Source organism: Seriola aureovittata, chromosome 12, assembly GCF_021018895.1.
Source record: "Seriola aureovittata isolate HTS-2021-v1 ecotype China chromosome 12, ASM2101889v1, whole genome shotgun sequence".
In the NCBI taxonomy this organism is placed as follows: Eukaryota; Metazoa; Chordata; class Actinopteri; order Carangiformes; family Carangidae; genus Seriola; species Seriola aureovittata.
The window spans coordinates 21,120,125-21,135,891 of NC_079375.1; the positions used below are offsets into that span (position 1 = coordinate 21,120,125).

The following is a 15,767-nucleotide window of genomic DNA, read 5'->3' on the forward strand; positions in this document are numbered from 1 at the left end:
AATGGAAATGAAAATGTTTGTCTCCAGTTCTGTCATCACCTGGTTCCATGGCAGAGTGTATTGAAGTTGTTAATTTTTTTCCTCACAGGTGAGTTCCATCAACAGCTCAGAGCAGCAGCATGAAGATGAGCAGAGTGAGGTCTGTAACCCAGACGAGGCTGACGAGGCTCTCTCCTCTGGACACAAGGTGCAGGTTGAGGCTCTTGTCTCCAGGGGTCCAGACAGACCAGGCCTGGAGGATAACCTCTTTCTTCCCAGCAAGCAGGGCCACTGCCTGTCCACATCTTTCTCCCAGTCTGCAGAGATCTTCCAAGAACTCCAGCAAGAGTGCATGAGGAGGCTCAACGTACCGACGGTGGGCGCTGCTCCGTCAAGCTCGCCATCCCAAACCTCATCTTCGTTTCCTCAGACCCTTCAGGCACAGGAGCAGAATGTCCTCTGCTCCAATGAAGACAAACCCCAGATCCCCCCACGTGTCCCCATCCCCCCTCGCCCTATAAAAAGGGGCGACTACACATCTGCTCGCTGGTCAAGGGATCTCTCTCTGTCCCCGACACCTGCAGACACCACAGAGGATGTTTCAGGCCCAGACCAGAACCGACCACCTCAGATCCCTCCAAGGGATCCTTTGTCCCAGTCAGACTCCAGGACTCCTAGCCCCATGGGCCTGGTAGTGGGCTCCCCTCAGCAGAGAGTCTACTCTGTCAGCCCCACCACCATGCAGGCCCCCCTTACCTCCTGCCCCCCCACACACACCTACGGCTCCTACCTCTCCACCTCTCCAGGTAAACTCATGCCTACCACACACAGCTTTGCCTCAGATCCTAAATATGCTGCACCCAAAGTGATCCAGGCCCAGGGGCAGGGAAAGGACCCCACCAGTAAGGGCCCCTGTATCCTCCCCATTGTACGCGATGGACGTAAAGTCAGTAATACCCACTATTACCTTCTGCCGGAGAGACCGCCATACCTTGACCGATACGACCGCTTCTTCAGGGAGGCAGAGAGTCTTCCTGCCAGCAGCGTGGAGGAGAGGCATGTACGGCAAGCGAACACGGCCACCGTCAGACCAATGGTGGTCAGCAGCCAGACTGTCCAGGGACATGCCCAAGGACAGGGTCTCGTCCATCCGGGCGAGCTGAAGGCTAATTTCTCCTCCAACAATAACAGCAGTCTGGGTGGACCACGGTCAGGGATGAAGACATCAGTTAGTTTCCCTCGCGTCTGCTTAGACGGGCTGACGGCACCGGTGGTCACTGGGTCCTGCACCAGGACAGACGGAGGAGGGAACTCAGCTGACAGGGTCAGAATGGTAAGGTCAGAGATACTGGGACTGCCTTTTGCAACTTCTCTATTGATAAATCATGTGCTGAAAGTTATTGTTTATTGCTTCAGTAATTTAAGAGCTAAGCTTGCTCACTTCCTCTCCCGTGATGGATGTCAAACCCCTGCAGTGTGACGGTTTATCTGTAATATATAGTTGACCTCATGTCCTCCTTAATGCTACTTTGAATACTTTCTGTAAATTAGATAAAAAGTACAGTCCTTAAACAGAGAGCCATTCGTTCTTAGTTCTCTATCATTAGTGTGAGAGCGTGTGGTTCCATTATTATGAGATTAAGACTTTATCACACTGCTGTGAGCTAAAATATCAGTGCAATGTTCAGGGTAATCCAGTAGCATTGGTCTAAGAAGTAATAAGACTTTAAATGTGATGTAACAGAGTGGTGTATGTTTGATGTATGGCTTGTTTGACTCCTCTCAGTCAAAACTTGCACTTTCAAGAGTGACAGTTAATGTAGCATTTAAATTTAATTTGGAAAAAAACACAAAAAACTAAATAAATATGTGTATACAGGACGTACTGTATGTCATTGTGTACAGTATATTACATTTGCTCATACACTGAACACAAGGGGGCAACCGAAGGTAATTTTTATAGGTTGTCCACACAGGCCATAGTCTGTAGGGAAGTGTGTGTGTGTGTGTGTGTGTGTCTCTCTCTCCAACACTTAGAGAAGAAGTGAGCGATTTAAAGTCGCTGGAACATGTTTAATTGCTCATATCTGTTATAATTAAAACAGATTACCTCCCTATTCAATTATGATTGATGTGTAACAGTAAAATAGGATTTTCAAATCGGAGCTGAACTTATAAAAGCTAATAAATCATACTAATTAAACAGGTTCCATTTGAATATCTTTTGAGTTTAAAACTCGGTAGCATACAAACACTTTTCATAACATATGTAAAGATAAGACGGTGTTCTGTGGAGACAAAGGCCATATTACTTTTTGCTGAGAATTGAATTGATGAGGAACCAGAGTTTGATTAGTTCTTTAGTTATCTGGCCAATTGATTCTGACACCGATTGAACCTGATTGAACTGGAGTCAGAATCACTGCGAATTCTGCAGGCTCTACATTGATCAGGCACTTGGCATTTTGTAGTGGATACTGAGATCTGTGGCTGCACTACAGCTGCAGTGGGAATATATATAACCTGTACTGCAGAGGAGTTCACTGACTGTGGTTGTTCAATCATAAGTAGAAGAAGGAGTTGGAGGTGATGTGGTAATATTGTTAGTATAGGTATCAATGAAATATCACATTTATACAAGTAGAAAAGAAGTATTGATGCATTAAAATATTGATATGAAATCCATTTTCTGCTGCTAGAAATTCCCGTCACACTCAGGAACACTGTCAGGGTTACATTGTTGAAATTAGAGTTAGCTCAAAGTGGATTTGGATCAACATAATTAGTAGAATTCAAACAAACTTAATTCAGTTTGTGAAGAGACTGGGGACTGTACAGAAAGTCTCATCGAATCCAGTGATGCTTAAATCTCAGCACTTTAACAATTCTTATCAAACGCTTCTTCAGGCGAAGCTAAAAGTAAACAGAGGAGCTCCAATAAGTGCCAAAAGATATTACTCGACTGTCAGTTTTTGAAAGAATCTGTACGTGAAGTATTAATGCCAAGATGATACTGATGATTTCACCGTAAGGAAAGGACACAGTGGTGTGTGCAGGTGTTTATGTTGAGGGTGACACTGAGATCCATCAGCGGGAATGAGGAATCAGAGGCAGCGGCAGTGTTGTTGGATGTTGCAGAGACATACACTGTTGTTGTTGTTGTTGTTGTATGATTCAGGTGCAGGAGGCAGTTCATGGTGTGACGATAGAGGAGTGTCAAGCTGCTCTCCAGAAACACAACTGGAATGTCCAGAAAGCTGTGCATTACCTAAAGGTGAGATCCTTTATCAGCACTATGAACAAAGTGTTTCATTCAGGCACCAAAAGTAAAGTGAGGATGCTTTCAAAAATCATTATGAGTGTTTATAATTTATCCATTAACTTAATGCAAAGCGCAGAAAACAGAAAAAAATTAAGTCAAATCAATATTTTGTGCTACAAACGTTTGCCTTTAATACAGCAGCAATTCTCCAAGGTAGTTTCACACTTTCACAAACATCCCCTCGTTCCAGTCCAGCAAAATAAAGATGACATGAAGTGTATCATTATGCTGCAGCATCACAATTATTAAAAGGGAACCAGAGACCTCAGTGGTAAACACTGCTATGCTGCAGAACCATCCTTAGAGACCCAGCTCACAGCGTCTGAGGTCAGGCCTCCAGGCTTTTTCTGTAATAAGTTTGTTTACGCACAGCATGTAGCTGCAAACAGGTAGTCATTCACGGTTGCTTAATGTCATCCTTACTTCATATCAGGATATGATAGCAGCAACTTTGTTGAGCCTTAAGGGAAAATCAGGTCATTACTGCTGCAATGAGCTGGCTATAAATAAAAGGCATATGTACTCACTGATGTGTCTCCAGCAAGTCCTCAGCACCTCAGTGGGAGGATGGAAGATGTGTTTGGATGGCAGTAAGCACAAGGGAACACTTGACTGCTCCTTAATAGTGGTGGAAAAGTTTAGAAGAGAAAGAAAAATGCAATCCAATGAGCTCGTATTAAGACTGAAATAATTTTACAATATGCTTCCTGCTGCAATAACACTCACAAGAGGTAGAAAAAAAATGATGTGTGCAATTCTTTCCTTCACAGTACCCGACCCCGTGACCCTGCTTTATTGCCCCATTCCCTCTAATTGCTGCTCCATCCTTCACTCCGGGCTTCTTTGTTCGACTGTTTGATCTTTGCTCGTCTCTGCAGGTGGAGCAGTTGTTCTGTTTGGGTCTGAGGAGCAGGTCCGATTGTCTAAAGCTGCTGGAGATGTGTGACTGGAACCTGGAGGTGGCCAGCACTCAGATGTTAGATAACTATGGATCCACAACAAGGCAGAGGTAAAGAACTGTATCCTATAGTAGTGTTTCCCAAATTAAAGGTCACGACATCCCACACAGAACTTTAATGGACTGTACAATTCTATCACTGTCCAGCAGTGACTGTCCATCTGTCCATTTCACTTAATAATTTAGCTCTGTCACTTTATATAACATCCAGAGCCTCAGGTCTATATTTAAAACTTGGTCCCAATGTTTGATCTTGCATCTGTGACATTTTGTGTGTCATTGTGACAGTAGAGCTTGCTGCAGCACACTGTGAACCTCGCCCCCCACATGAGGTCAGCTTTGTCACATCTGTTTTCAGAAAACATTCCATTAAAATCTACCTCCAATGTTTTCCCTACTCCAAATATAAAATCACCACACAGACATAAACAGCAGGTAGACAGGCAGCAGTGTGATGCAATGGGAGGACGTGTGTGCTTTTGTTAATGAGGCATAATATTTGGCTGCTAGACTGAGAAAGTTTTCTGCTTCGTTGAAGTGATTGGAAAAAAAAAAGTTGGAAATGATTTTTAATGCTCCAAACAATCTCATGTTTATCTCACCTTAAAAGCCTCAAAAGTAGAAGCTGCTCTTGCAAATCAGTGTAAATATCGTTGAAGTTCATTAAGTAGGATTTAGCATATTCTCAATCTAATCTAATTCTTCTTTATATTTGCAGACGGTGACAGAAATGTGAAGCTGCTGAGCTCTGATTGGAACTTCATCCTCAGTAAAATATCATCAGAGGAGATGAATCTGCTCCTGACCCTTTCTCGTCGATGCTTCACTCACACTTCCAATCACAAGACTGTAATTTGAGTACGGAAGAACAAACATGTTTTCACTGAACTAGCACGAACTACCAAACTTCATTGTTTCTCCATTCAGACTTACTATGGAAACAGGAATTTAGCCTGAGGGCAAAAAAAAAAGACTTTGGGTTGTACTTTGACTTTGGTCTGAAAGATGTGTCATTGTTTCACTTATTATGAAACTGTAGACTGCCATCCATCATCTTTTCAGATTTGTTAAAAAGCAAAAAAAGACTCCACTTGTATGTTCAGGACCATTGGGTCAGCCCAAACTACATCACTCAAACAGATCTGCCACAGATTCTGGTGCTAGCATCCCGACAGATCCTCTTACTGGTATCGTCACTGCCGCAGTTACACTGTCGACCAACAGCAGAGAGATACTTTAATCTTCTCTTTTGTTAATGTCATTAAACAGTCAGGAAGTGAACCTGAAGAGGCCAAAATGATTAGCACAATATACACAGCAGCACTTTCTGAGAAGGTTTTATAGAGCTTGTACAGTATTGGTATCTCATTTACTGATCTGTCAGAATTGAACCTAACTTCTGTACAGTGTTTGTACATTTAGGTCATGAGAGGTTAACACCCTGTATTGCAGCTGTAGGATCTTGAAGCAATTGTTTTCATGAGCAGTTAAAAGGAAATCATATTTTACCTCTGCAACACCCATGCACAACAAAACACAAAGCTAATATTTAACTGGCTTTCCAGGCTGTATTTCACAGGAAATCATTTTGCCTGTTGACTGTTATTAAGAGGTGTGGGGATGTGATTGTGAAGATTGTTTGCTGCTGAAAGTCTGTGGAGTCCAGGGAAAATGTGCATTTTATAGTTTAATGAGGGAAGTTAGTATCAATGCAGTGCTGCCTCCTCTGTGCTAAGGGTCAAAGGTTAAACCAGTCCGGTGTCGACCTGAATCAACAGAAGAACACAGAAGTGGTTTTTCGAGGGCTCACTCCTTTTTAAAACCTACAAAACTGTCTAGTGTATATTCAGAGGGTATAAACAATATACTCTTTATGGGGAAACATTTATGTATTTGTGAACAAAATCCTGGTATATTATTTTAATATATTTTTAACACAGTGCTTAGGGACAAGAGAAGACTGTCCCCTTAAGTGAAATACTGGGGCCAGTTTCACAAAGATAGACTTTGACTATATAACTACTCAAAGTAATAGTCAGACTTCGGATAGAATTCATTTAAATTCATTTATTGCACAAAGCTGTCTAGTTCTTGACTGTCTACAACAGGATTTGTTTGCCATGAATTCTGGGTAAATTCTGGGCAAACAAGGCTTTTTTCAAACTGAAACACGAGCAACTGTGTCAAACTGCTAGGCTCCCTTCACTCCAACTTAAAATGTTAGCTGTCTGGAAGAATTCAACTGTTACACAAACATTTCACTTGGAAAATTCAGCAAAGAATGTGACAATACAAAAAACCTCCAGTAGAATAAAAACTCAGCTCAGCCGAGGTTTCTTTGTATCTTGATGACACGACTCCTTGGGCAAATTAAAACAGCGTTATCACAGCACAATGTGTTAACTGTGGTCTGCAAAAACTCACTCAACAACATTGTTAACAAACTGCAAACTGTGAGCCATGCTTTCCCTGTCAGCAGTTGTCACTGATTGACATGGCTCTCCGTTCTGAGTTAGCTTGGAGGTTGGGCCGCATAAAGTTTTTAGGCTTTAAAAAGTCAGTTTTATTGCAGTTAAACAGTCTAAAATGCACCAGACTGATCTAAGAGCTAAAACATTAGACCACGCTACAGTATCTTTGTACAACCGGCCCCTGATCTATGACTTTTGCCAAATGTGGATGAAGAAAAAAAGAAAGGCCACCCAATCAGTGAAATCTTCCCTCACCCCAGATACAGTCTCTCCTCATTCTGTCCCTCTAAGCACTTTGCCCACACAGAACTCCTGTGCATCAGCTGAAAACTCCTGCCAGCTTGGTATTTTCTGCATGCACCCAGACTACGTTGGCAGCTAATAACAGCAACGTATTGAAATTTACCCCAAGGCACAGATCCTGTCCCATAATCATCACTTAAAACCACAACTGTGATATTTTGGTCAGCAGCTTTAGGGGCAATAATTTAGAAACTTCTAGGACGTGTCAGCTCTGGGTGAACTCACTGCCGGACGTGACAATACATTTTGTGACTGTATTGTCACAGTAGAGCCCTGAGCAATGAACGGTTTAAAACTCAGTCAACATGGGAAACTTTTGGGCCTGTCCTGTTTTTTATTTCAGATACACTTAATGTTTGAGGACTATAATGACAGCGGGGGAAATAAAAGGCATTCCACATGCTTCGACCTCTAACATTCACTTTAATGTGGTCAAAAAACACTCCTCAGTCGATGACAGTCAACACATATGATCCACACGGTGCTTCTCTCTATAGCGGAAAAAATAACTTTTTGCCAACTGGTACCCATCTATTTAATTACAATATAAATGTCCTTGTCCACATGTGCGCCTTGGCTTTGCTCCAAACCAACCAACCCCTCCATATGTCCACAAAACCCCCCCAGTATGTGACACGTCTGACCACAATCTGTTTAGGCAGAAACTTCAAATGGCCTCTGAACAAGCTAATATGGAGCCACAACAAACCTGCTATCTGCCTAAGTAAATTAAGTGGCTTTAAAAAAAAAAAAAAAAGAAAAAAAAAAGAAAGAAAGAAAGAAAGAAAAAAAGCATATTTATAAAGGATGTACAGGACTGATTTTAGAAAAACAACCTCCAGTCAAAGCTTTCTCCTGTGTGCAATAAGGCTGCTGTAGAACCTGTGACCTCCCAGTCTGTCCATCCATCAGTGCCATCCAGTTTTGAAAATAATTGAGCTTTCATCCCTGTCATATTGTATCCTAGTAATTAAATGCACATGAAAAACTGTTTTCAGTATAAAGTGTTTGGTGATCCTCCCCAGAGCAGGATGAAGATGTCCTTGAACACTGATCCAGAATCAGTTTAGCCATTTTCCCTCTGGTATGTGTGGTGGTAACGCTGACTGGAAACCAGTGCATAAGGACACGTTGATGTGAGGGCTGCCTCCACAGTCTGTCCATGTGTTGTTTGTCTTTATACCAAGCTGCTGTAGTTGTATTAGAAGGACTGAACCTTGTGGTGTTATGATCAACCCAAAGCAACACTGCCCTGTTGTGGTGTTGACACTGATGTTAGAAAAACTCTGTTCAGTTCTGTTTGGTCTTTGTTTGCCAGATAAGTTTCTTCAGAAACTCACTCTGCTATTTCAGAGTCATTTATATTGTTTTTGCTGTTTTTCCTTCAAACCAACTCGCCATTTCTTCCTCATTTGTACGTGTTTGCTTCCCAGGATGTGGTTTATTTTAAATGCCTACTGTACAGCTGGTTTTCATTGTTTCTCTCCTCCTGGGTTGATGGAACTGTTCAAGAGAAGTTCATGCTGCCGAATTTATAAATGTATTTTTTATTAAAGAGTTAATTATTTTTTACCTCTTTTCTTCTTTTGACGAATCTTTTTTTCGGTCACCTTAGCTAGCTTTGTAAGTGCTGCTTAAATGAGTATCATGCTGGATTTTGTTTTTAATATATTAAGATGTGTTCCACACAAAGCTCAGATGCATAACAGCTAATTACTATCAAGAGACGAATACTGCAACACTGAACCTTAAAGTATTTCAATGCACACTCAAGTGTTCCCTTTTAGCATTAATGAACAAAAAACCCAGCAAGGCTCATTTATGAAAATCTATTTATATAATTCTCATCTGGTTTTGTTAGTCATCCAATATATAATGTTTAAAGTTTTGAAACCACTGGTCAATTAGTGGATTATTATTCATCTGGAAATCGACAACCATTTTGACAAGAGATGAATTTGTTCCAGACAAGCCATGATTGATCTGATCTGCGAGTCTGTCCTTAGGGTTAGCATACTTTTGAGCTAAATGCTAACACAGTGACAATGTTAACCTGCTGATCTATGGCGGGTAAAGTATAATGCTTACCATGGTCTCCATCTTGGTTTAGTATGGCAGAATGTTTTGCTAATTAGCAGTAAATACAGATGTGCAGCTCCGGCTGATGGGAACCTCATTCGTTTTGCCGATGTTTTGCCATGAGCCAAAGTGTTTGATGGAGCTGGATGAAAAGTGAATTTGAAGAAAAATGCAGTTATTACTGTCAATAGTTCCTGTGAGACTATGAATGTCATGGCAGTCTGACCAATAGTTATTTTTAAAGCATTTCACTCTGAACCAACCTGCTTTTGTGCAAGAGATGTAGAAGTCAGATGATCACAAACATCTGTACCTGATTTTGTACCAGTCCTTCCAGTAGAAGTCAAAATATTTCACTGCACAAGTGAAAAATTGTACATGCTGGAAATGCTAAACAGGAAGATCCTCTGGGGACCATCAATGCCTTTGAAATTGAATATTTTTAGGGATTTGAACTGCTGCTCAAACTAATAATATATTGTGGCTATTACCTTGGTCTCTGGGAACTAAACAATAAATCATTGAAACAAAAATAATAATCGGATTAAACCTTAATAAAAATCATTGTTAACAGTAGCTCTCATTTAACAAGCCGTGCTGTGTTACGCTGTGAGTAACTTGTGTCAGTTCAACGCTGCCTCCGCCAGCCCTCGCAGCCTTGGTGTGATGTGACAGATCAATCTGAATCAATGAGGCTGTGTTTGTGTTTGTGATCATTGACGTTCCGACTATGCAAGGCCTTGATCCCTGTGAGAAAATACAGCCCAGACCTTGCATATGTTGACTGTATCGAGCCTGTCCACACACATATCAATTGACCTTCATATTGTATATTCACACTGTCAGCTGCAAAACCAAAGCCCTTCGTTGTTCATAGTACATAAATTGTTTCTGATGTGTGGAGACCTAAATAAGCATATCACAGTCTTATTTGTTTATTGATGAATCCGCTGGAATCCTAATGATGAAAAATATCCACAGGTCAATAAAACATAAACCTTTCTTTACTGAATCAGACTGAAGAGTGAGGCTGAGTGCCGAATGGTTTGAAATTTTAAAAGATGGCAAAGCCCGAGGAACTGCTGAACCTTCAGTCACACAAACACACATTATTCTTTGATGTTTTTTCCCTCCCTCTCCATTCACCATCTTTCTTGTTTTTTTGCGCACACATCCCGCTTTACTGTTGGACTTGAGGAACTAGAGACCCAGTAGGCCCTCTATTCATCTTAATGTGTTCATGTGTGTGTGTGTTTGTACAGTATCATTACCTGGTCCCTGGGCAAATTATTAATGTGTGTTGTTTTGGGCACTAGTGTAGTGGGCTCACAGGAATCCCCTGAGAAATTATTGTGGTTTTCACAAAAGAGAAGAGGATAAATAAAGAGGCGACAGAGACAAAGCAAAAGCAGGAGGAAAGCTGCCAAGAAAGTGCAGAGGAACAGATAAGAGTGTACCTTGGAAAAGAAATCCTCTGGCATATATATTTATATTTGTGCGTGTGTCTAAAGTTTGCTTTATAGAATACTATTTCAATATCTCTCCTCGCTCTTTTTTTAAGGAAGGTATATTTTTCTCCAAGACTGTCTTTTTCCTTCCTCGCCATCATCTCCTTTGTTGTTCTGAGTTGAAACTTTAGCTCAGAGCTATAGCACAGGCGCAAACCTTCAGTGTGCAATGGATCGGCTAGCTGAGGAGCGGAGAGAGACAGGCTGATGACAGGGTGACAGTGGAAAGGAAGATACAAAGGAGAGACTTTTGAGAAGTCGGAGAGGAGAAAGAAGAAGAAAATCTAAAAAGAGACGGAGGGATCGGTGGATGGACTGAGAGGGAGTGGTGGTGTGCAACAACACATGGATCTCATTTTATTTCTTTATTTTTCTCCACATCTGTAAAAACAAATGTGTCTTCTCTCTGGCTTACTACTTTTATCTAGTGTAAACACTGTGAATGAACAGTATTACCGTGTAACTTATCTGCACACATGAATGAATATCAATATCTAGCACTACGTTGCACATAATTCTCCACTTTTCTTTTGTTTTTCATCACAGTTTACTTGAAATAACTAATTTACACAAGAGAGTTTTGATTATGGAGTGTTTAAGCAGCATTATTTGATTTTTGAAAGCGCTATTGTCAGTTCAGTCATGATGCAAGTTAAATGCTTATTGAAAGCCACAAACACAACATCATGTGATAAGTCTATTAACTTAACTGGCTTATTTTGGCACTGAACTGAGCGCGACAGTTGGAGCAGCATTTTGAACAGTGATACGATCGCTTACTGAGCTGATCAAAATTATATAAATCAGTAAAACCGTTTGTATATAAACTATTACATTACAGAGTGAAACAGAATATATTGATACGTTTTTCAATCAAAATGATTGGTTTGAGTGCATCACGGCTAACGCTTTCACATTACAAAGTCATTTGAACTGCAAATATAAAAATATTGATAAGTGGAGCTTTAAGAACACAGAACACTGTATAGCAGAAACCGATAAAGTCTTCAAGTCTCATTTTTCCTCTTAATTTCTCCCTCTAACTTTGGTCAATTATTCTCCTCTGTGGTTCTTCAGCAGCACAGCATAAGTACAGTACAGTGTGTGCAGTCCTTAGATCGACTGATCAGTGATTTATAAGGAGAGGATATACTATTGTCTCCTTACATGAGACCACTTGGATGGCTGAGCGAGATACAGAAAGGTAGAGTGTGTTTTGTCATTGAGAGTGTAGACACAATAATGAACCTCCACAAAGAATCATCAATTAATCATTGTGCTCACTGCAGCCTTTTGTCCAATTTCCCCCTGAGCCGGTAGGTTATTATAGACTTATCTAACCTTTCCTACCATTATCTATCTATTCATGACCTTGTTTGAATACATGGTGTCCAAACCTCCTCCCTGTAACCCATTATGTTAATTTATACTGAATTTAATCTACCAAAAAGCCTTAAAACATTACAATTATATGATCATATATGCCAAGCCGCTGTGGAGCGTGTCCTATCATTCGACATAATGAGACATGAACATGTGAACATCAACTGTGAAATGTTTAGAAAGCCAGGCTGTTATTGGGCTTATGAATGACTGTCTGACTGTTATATTGGTACATTATGTGCATGTTCCCTCCGCTGACCTCCACTCATGGATGTAATTGGATTTCTAGGAAGTGCAGATACACGTGCATGCCTAGACATATTGTGGAGAACGGGTGCACGTGTAAAATGTTCAAGTCTCCATTATATATGATTACACTTTCATTTCTGACAGACAAATAGGCAGAGAAGTGCACTCACCTCAGAGAAAATGTTTTAGTGACAGTGGTATGGTGTCACTTCTGGTTCGTCAAGAACCCATTTTCGGATGCTCAAGACTTGATTTAAAAAAATGACAAAACACGATTTCCCTAATTGCAAATTCTAAGTTGTCATTCGTTAAGGCATGTAGCAATGGTAAGTAAAAGACACAAAAATAGTAGTAATAGCAGTGCAATTTTTGTCAGGGAAAGAAGAAAAAGATGCACACCACTTAGAAGTACATCATATTCAAGAAATTGAAGGGAGTGGAGATGGGCGGAGGAGGAGGAAGAGGGGTAGAGAGATAAGAGAAGTGAAGATAGGATGTTTGTAAGGAAGGGTGGTGAAGAGTTGGAGAGAAAGAGCTTTTTCTTCACAAACTGGGGAATTGATGAGGAAGAAAAGGTGATGAAGGACTGTTGGAACTGGAAGAGCAGGGAGGGAAATGGATGGAAGTTACAGAATAAGAAGGAAAACAGGCAGCAGAAGAGATCGATAGCTGATAAACTGGTGTAAACTGGATCTGAATTTACATTTATTCAGCCGCCAGATGCTCTTATCAAAAGCCACCTGCAGAAGAGGTTTGATCCAAGCCACAGTAGATAAAGGAGAAGCCTGCGAGAATAAGGACTGAAACACTCATGTTTCATGAACATACGACTGCAGATGAATGAAGCACAAAAGTGCCTAACAAAATGATATTTATCTGAGAGAGAGAGATAACAGGAACAGAAAGGAGAAACAGAAAGAGCATATAAGGTGAGTAGGTACTCTCGAAAGAAAAGGGTCTTCAGGCCAGACAGAGATGGATTACGTGCTCAGTGAAAGTGTCATCAATCACGATGTCCAGATTTCTTGTAGACTTTGTTGGAGAAAACGAGGCGGAGCTGACCCTGTTGTGCTGAACAGAAGGACTGGTTGTAACTTCCAGGAGTTCGGTCTTGGAGAGACTGAGCTTAAAGGAAACATCTCATCTTCCATTTTGAGAGGCTGAGACAGTAGGGTTTCCCAGTGGGATGCAAAGATAGAGGTGGGTATCATCGGCATAGCACATGAGCGGATGATCAGACCAAGGCGAGGTGGTGTACATAGGAAGAAAAGCAGACCAACCTCAGTGGAAGGGAAGTGATGCTTGGACCCTTATCCTTGTCATGTCATTTTGAGCGAAGAGGTAGGACTCAAACCAGGGTGTGAATTGTGTGAATTGAGTAACGTACTATGTCCTACTTAATATATACAAATTCTAACGGGGCATAAGTTGGTCAGAGAACATATCTGCTTGCCTGGTGTTGAGTGGAAACTCATTAACGGCAATTTTCATTCTTTCCAGTGTAACAAAACACTAATTAATGAGTGAAAATATTCCAATACTTTTTTTTTATTAAAGCCCTACAAGATTTTGGAGTAGTAAGCTGTATGATTGTTTAAAAACTTGCTTCCTCTGCATTAAACTTTGACAACCTCTTTGAATCTAACGAGAGAAAGGATGACAAAAACCTTGACATGACAATATTGGGCATGCAACAGAAAAGTAATATAAGAAGTTGCTGCTTTCAATAGTAAGTAAGTCATAACTGCAACACAGACACAAAATCTGAATAATTTCTGGGAAGACAGTAAGAGACGAAGTTCGAGCTCCTGTGTGGGAATCTCTCTGTAGGGAGCAGCAGCCTCTCTTATCTCTGCCTCTGGCCATCTCCCTCTGGGTTCCCGCACTTACAGTGAAGCTACTGTATGGCTTCTGCTCTCTTTGTGTTCACCTGGTGAGGAGATTCCTCTAGTCAACCCAGTCCAGCTAGGTCCCAGTCACCTATAGAGCCAGCTTGTGGTCCACTGGGCCAATCCACACAGGTTAAAACTAATTACCTTCCAAATGTATCTTATTGATAGCTCTTGTGCTGTATGTCACATTTTAACTTTAGCTAAATTACATATGTAAAATATTTATAGCAACTATGAAGAATATTTTTATATTTATAATTACACAACTACTTGTATATGGGTTGCTTCTAGTGATGAATCCACAGAAAACTATTATGCGACTGCAGTGTTTAAGCATTGTTTCGGTTTGACATCCTGCAGTTTTACTATTTTGGTTCATTCTCACACCTCTCAGACACCTGAGTCATAAATCAAACTGAATCCCTGATGTTAAAACATTTAAACATTATTTGTATTCCAGTGTTTGCTGGCTGCATGCAGCACTGTCTGCCAGCAGAGGCAGGTGAGCAAACTGATTTGTTTGGAGACTGAGAGTGTGTGTGTCTGTGTGTGTGTGTATGTGTGTGTGTGTGGATTTGTGTGTGTGGAGAAAGTAACAAATGCTGTGAAAGAAAAACTCCCTCATCCGTGTTCCCTCTGCCTCTTTCATCTTTAAACTTTCATATGTAGACTTCTTTCCTTCATCACTCCTCTCCCGTCATCTTTAAAAACTACCACACACACACACACACACACACACACACACACATCCCAACCCCTGCACTGCCATGCTTATAGTTCGTCTTTCTTATTACAACATTGTGTGGTTAGACACTAATGCAATAACACACCCATTGACAGAGTGATCATTATGCTAAATGAATAGTTCAGCATTTTGCTTATTTGCATTCTGCTGATAGTTAGACCAGAAGATTAATACCACTCTCATGTGTGTATGCTAAATACAAAACTAGAGCCAGCAGCTGATTAGCTTAGTTTAGCACCTCTAAATTGCACAGATTAACATGTTGTATCTCCTTTGTTTAATACGCACAAAAACCAAAGTGTAAATATGCCGTGTTGTGGAGTTTTGTGCTGCTATTTCTTGGCTGGACAAAGTGACTCACTTGTTTCTTGGACAAGTGCCGGTAGGGAGATTTTGTTACCTTTGGACAAAGCCAAGCTAGTGGTCACCTCCTGTTTCCAGTCATTATGCCAAGCTAACCTATCCATGTCCTGGCTGCAGCTTCATATTAAGCGTATACATATGAAAGTGGTATCAATCTTCTCAGCTAACTTGGCAAACTATTCCTTTAAAATTGAAGCATATTTTTTTCTCAACTTTAAGGGAAATTTCACTGGACTTAACTGGAGTTAAAGTATTGGGCGTGCCTTCAAACTAAACTCCTGGATTATAGTTAATCTTCAAATAATTAAAATGTATTTTACAAACAGTAGCTTAAACTGTTTCTGCAACTTTGTTTTATCTGGTGCATTAAACGGCACTACATTGGGGTTTCAGCTTTTCTGGTCATTGAGTGTTTGTTGTGAATAATGTCTATTTAAATCTACTGGGTTACATACAGGACTGAGCCTCAGGTGGTCCGACATGAGCCTGGGCCCACTCACCTGGAGGCCCACCCA

At 40.9% G+C, this 15,767-nt stretch overlaps 1 protein-coding gene across 9 annotated transcripts in view; it reads left to right on the forward strand.

Annotated features, from left to right (window-relative positions):
* tnk2b (tyrosine kinase, non-receptor, 2b) overlaps nucleotides 1–8,605 on the forward strand; it is a 67,982-nt gene extending 59,377 nt beyond the window's left edge. For all 9 annotated transcript variants that reach the window (XM_056391338.1, XM_056391336.1, XM_056391335.1 and 6 more), the window contains 4 exons: nucleotides 89–1,312; nucleotides 3,158–3,253; nucleotides 4,180–4,310; nucleotides 4,978–8,605. In XM_056391338.1, coding sequence (XP_056247313.1) covers nucleotides 89–1,312; nucleotides 3,158–3,253; nucleotides 4,180–4,310; nucleotides 4,978–4,984 — 1,458 coding nt within the window. In that variant the 3' untranslated portion in view covers nucleotides 4,985–8,605. The remainder of the gene's footprint in view (nucleotides 1–88; nucleotides 1,313–3,157; nucleotides 3,254–4,179; nucleotides 4,311–4,977) is intronic.
* Nucleotides 8,606–15,767: the final 7,162 nt, after the last annotated feature.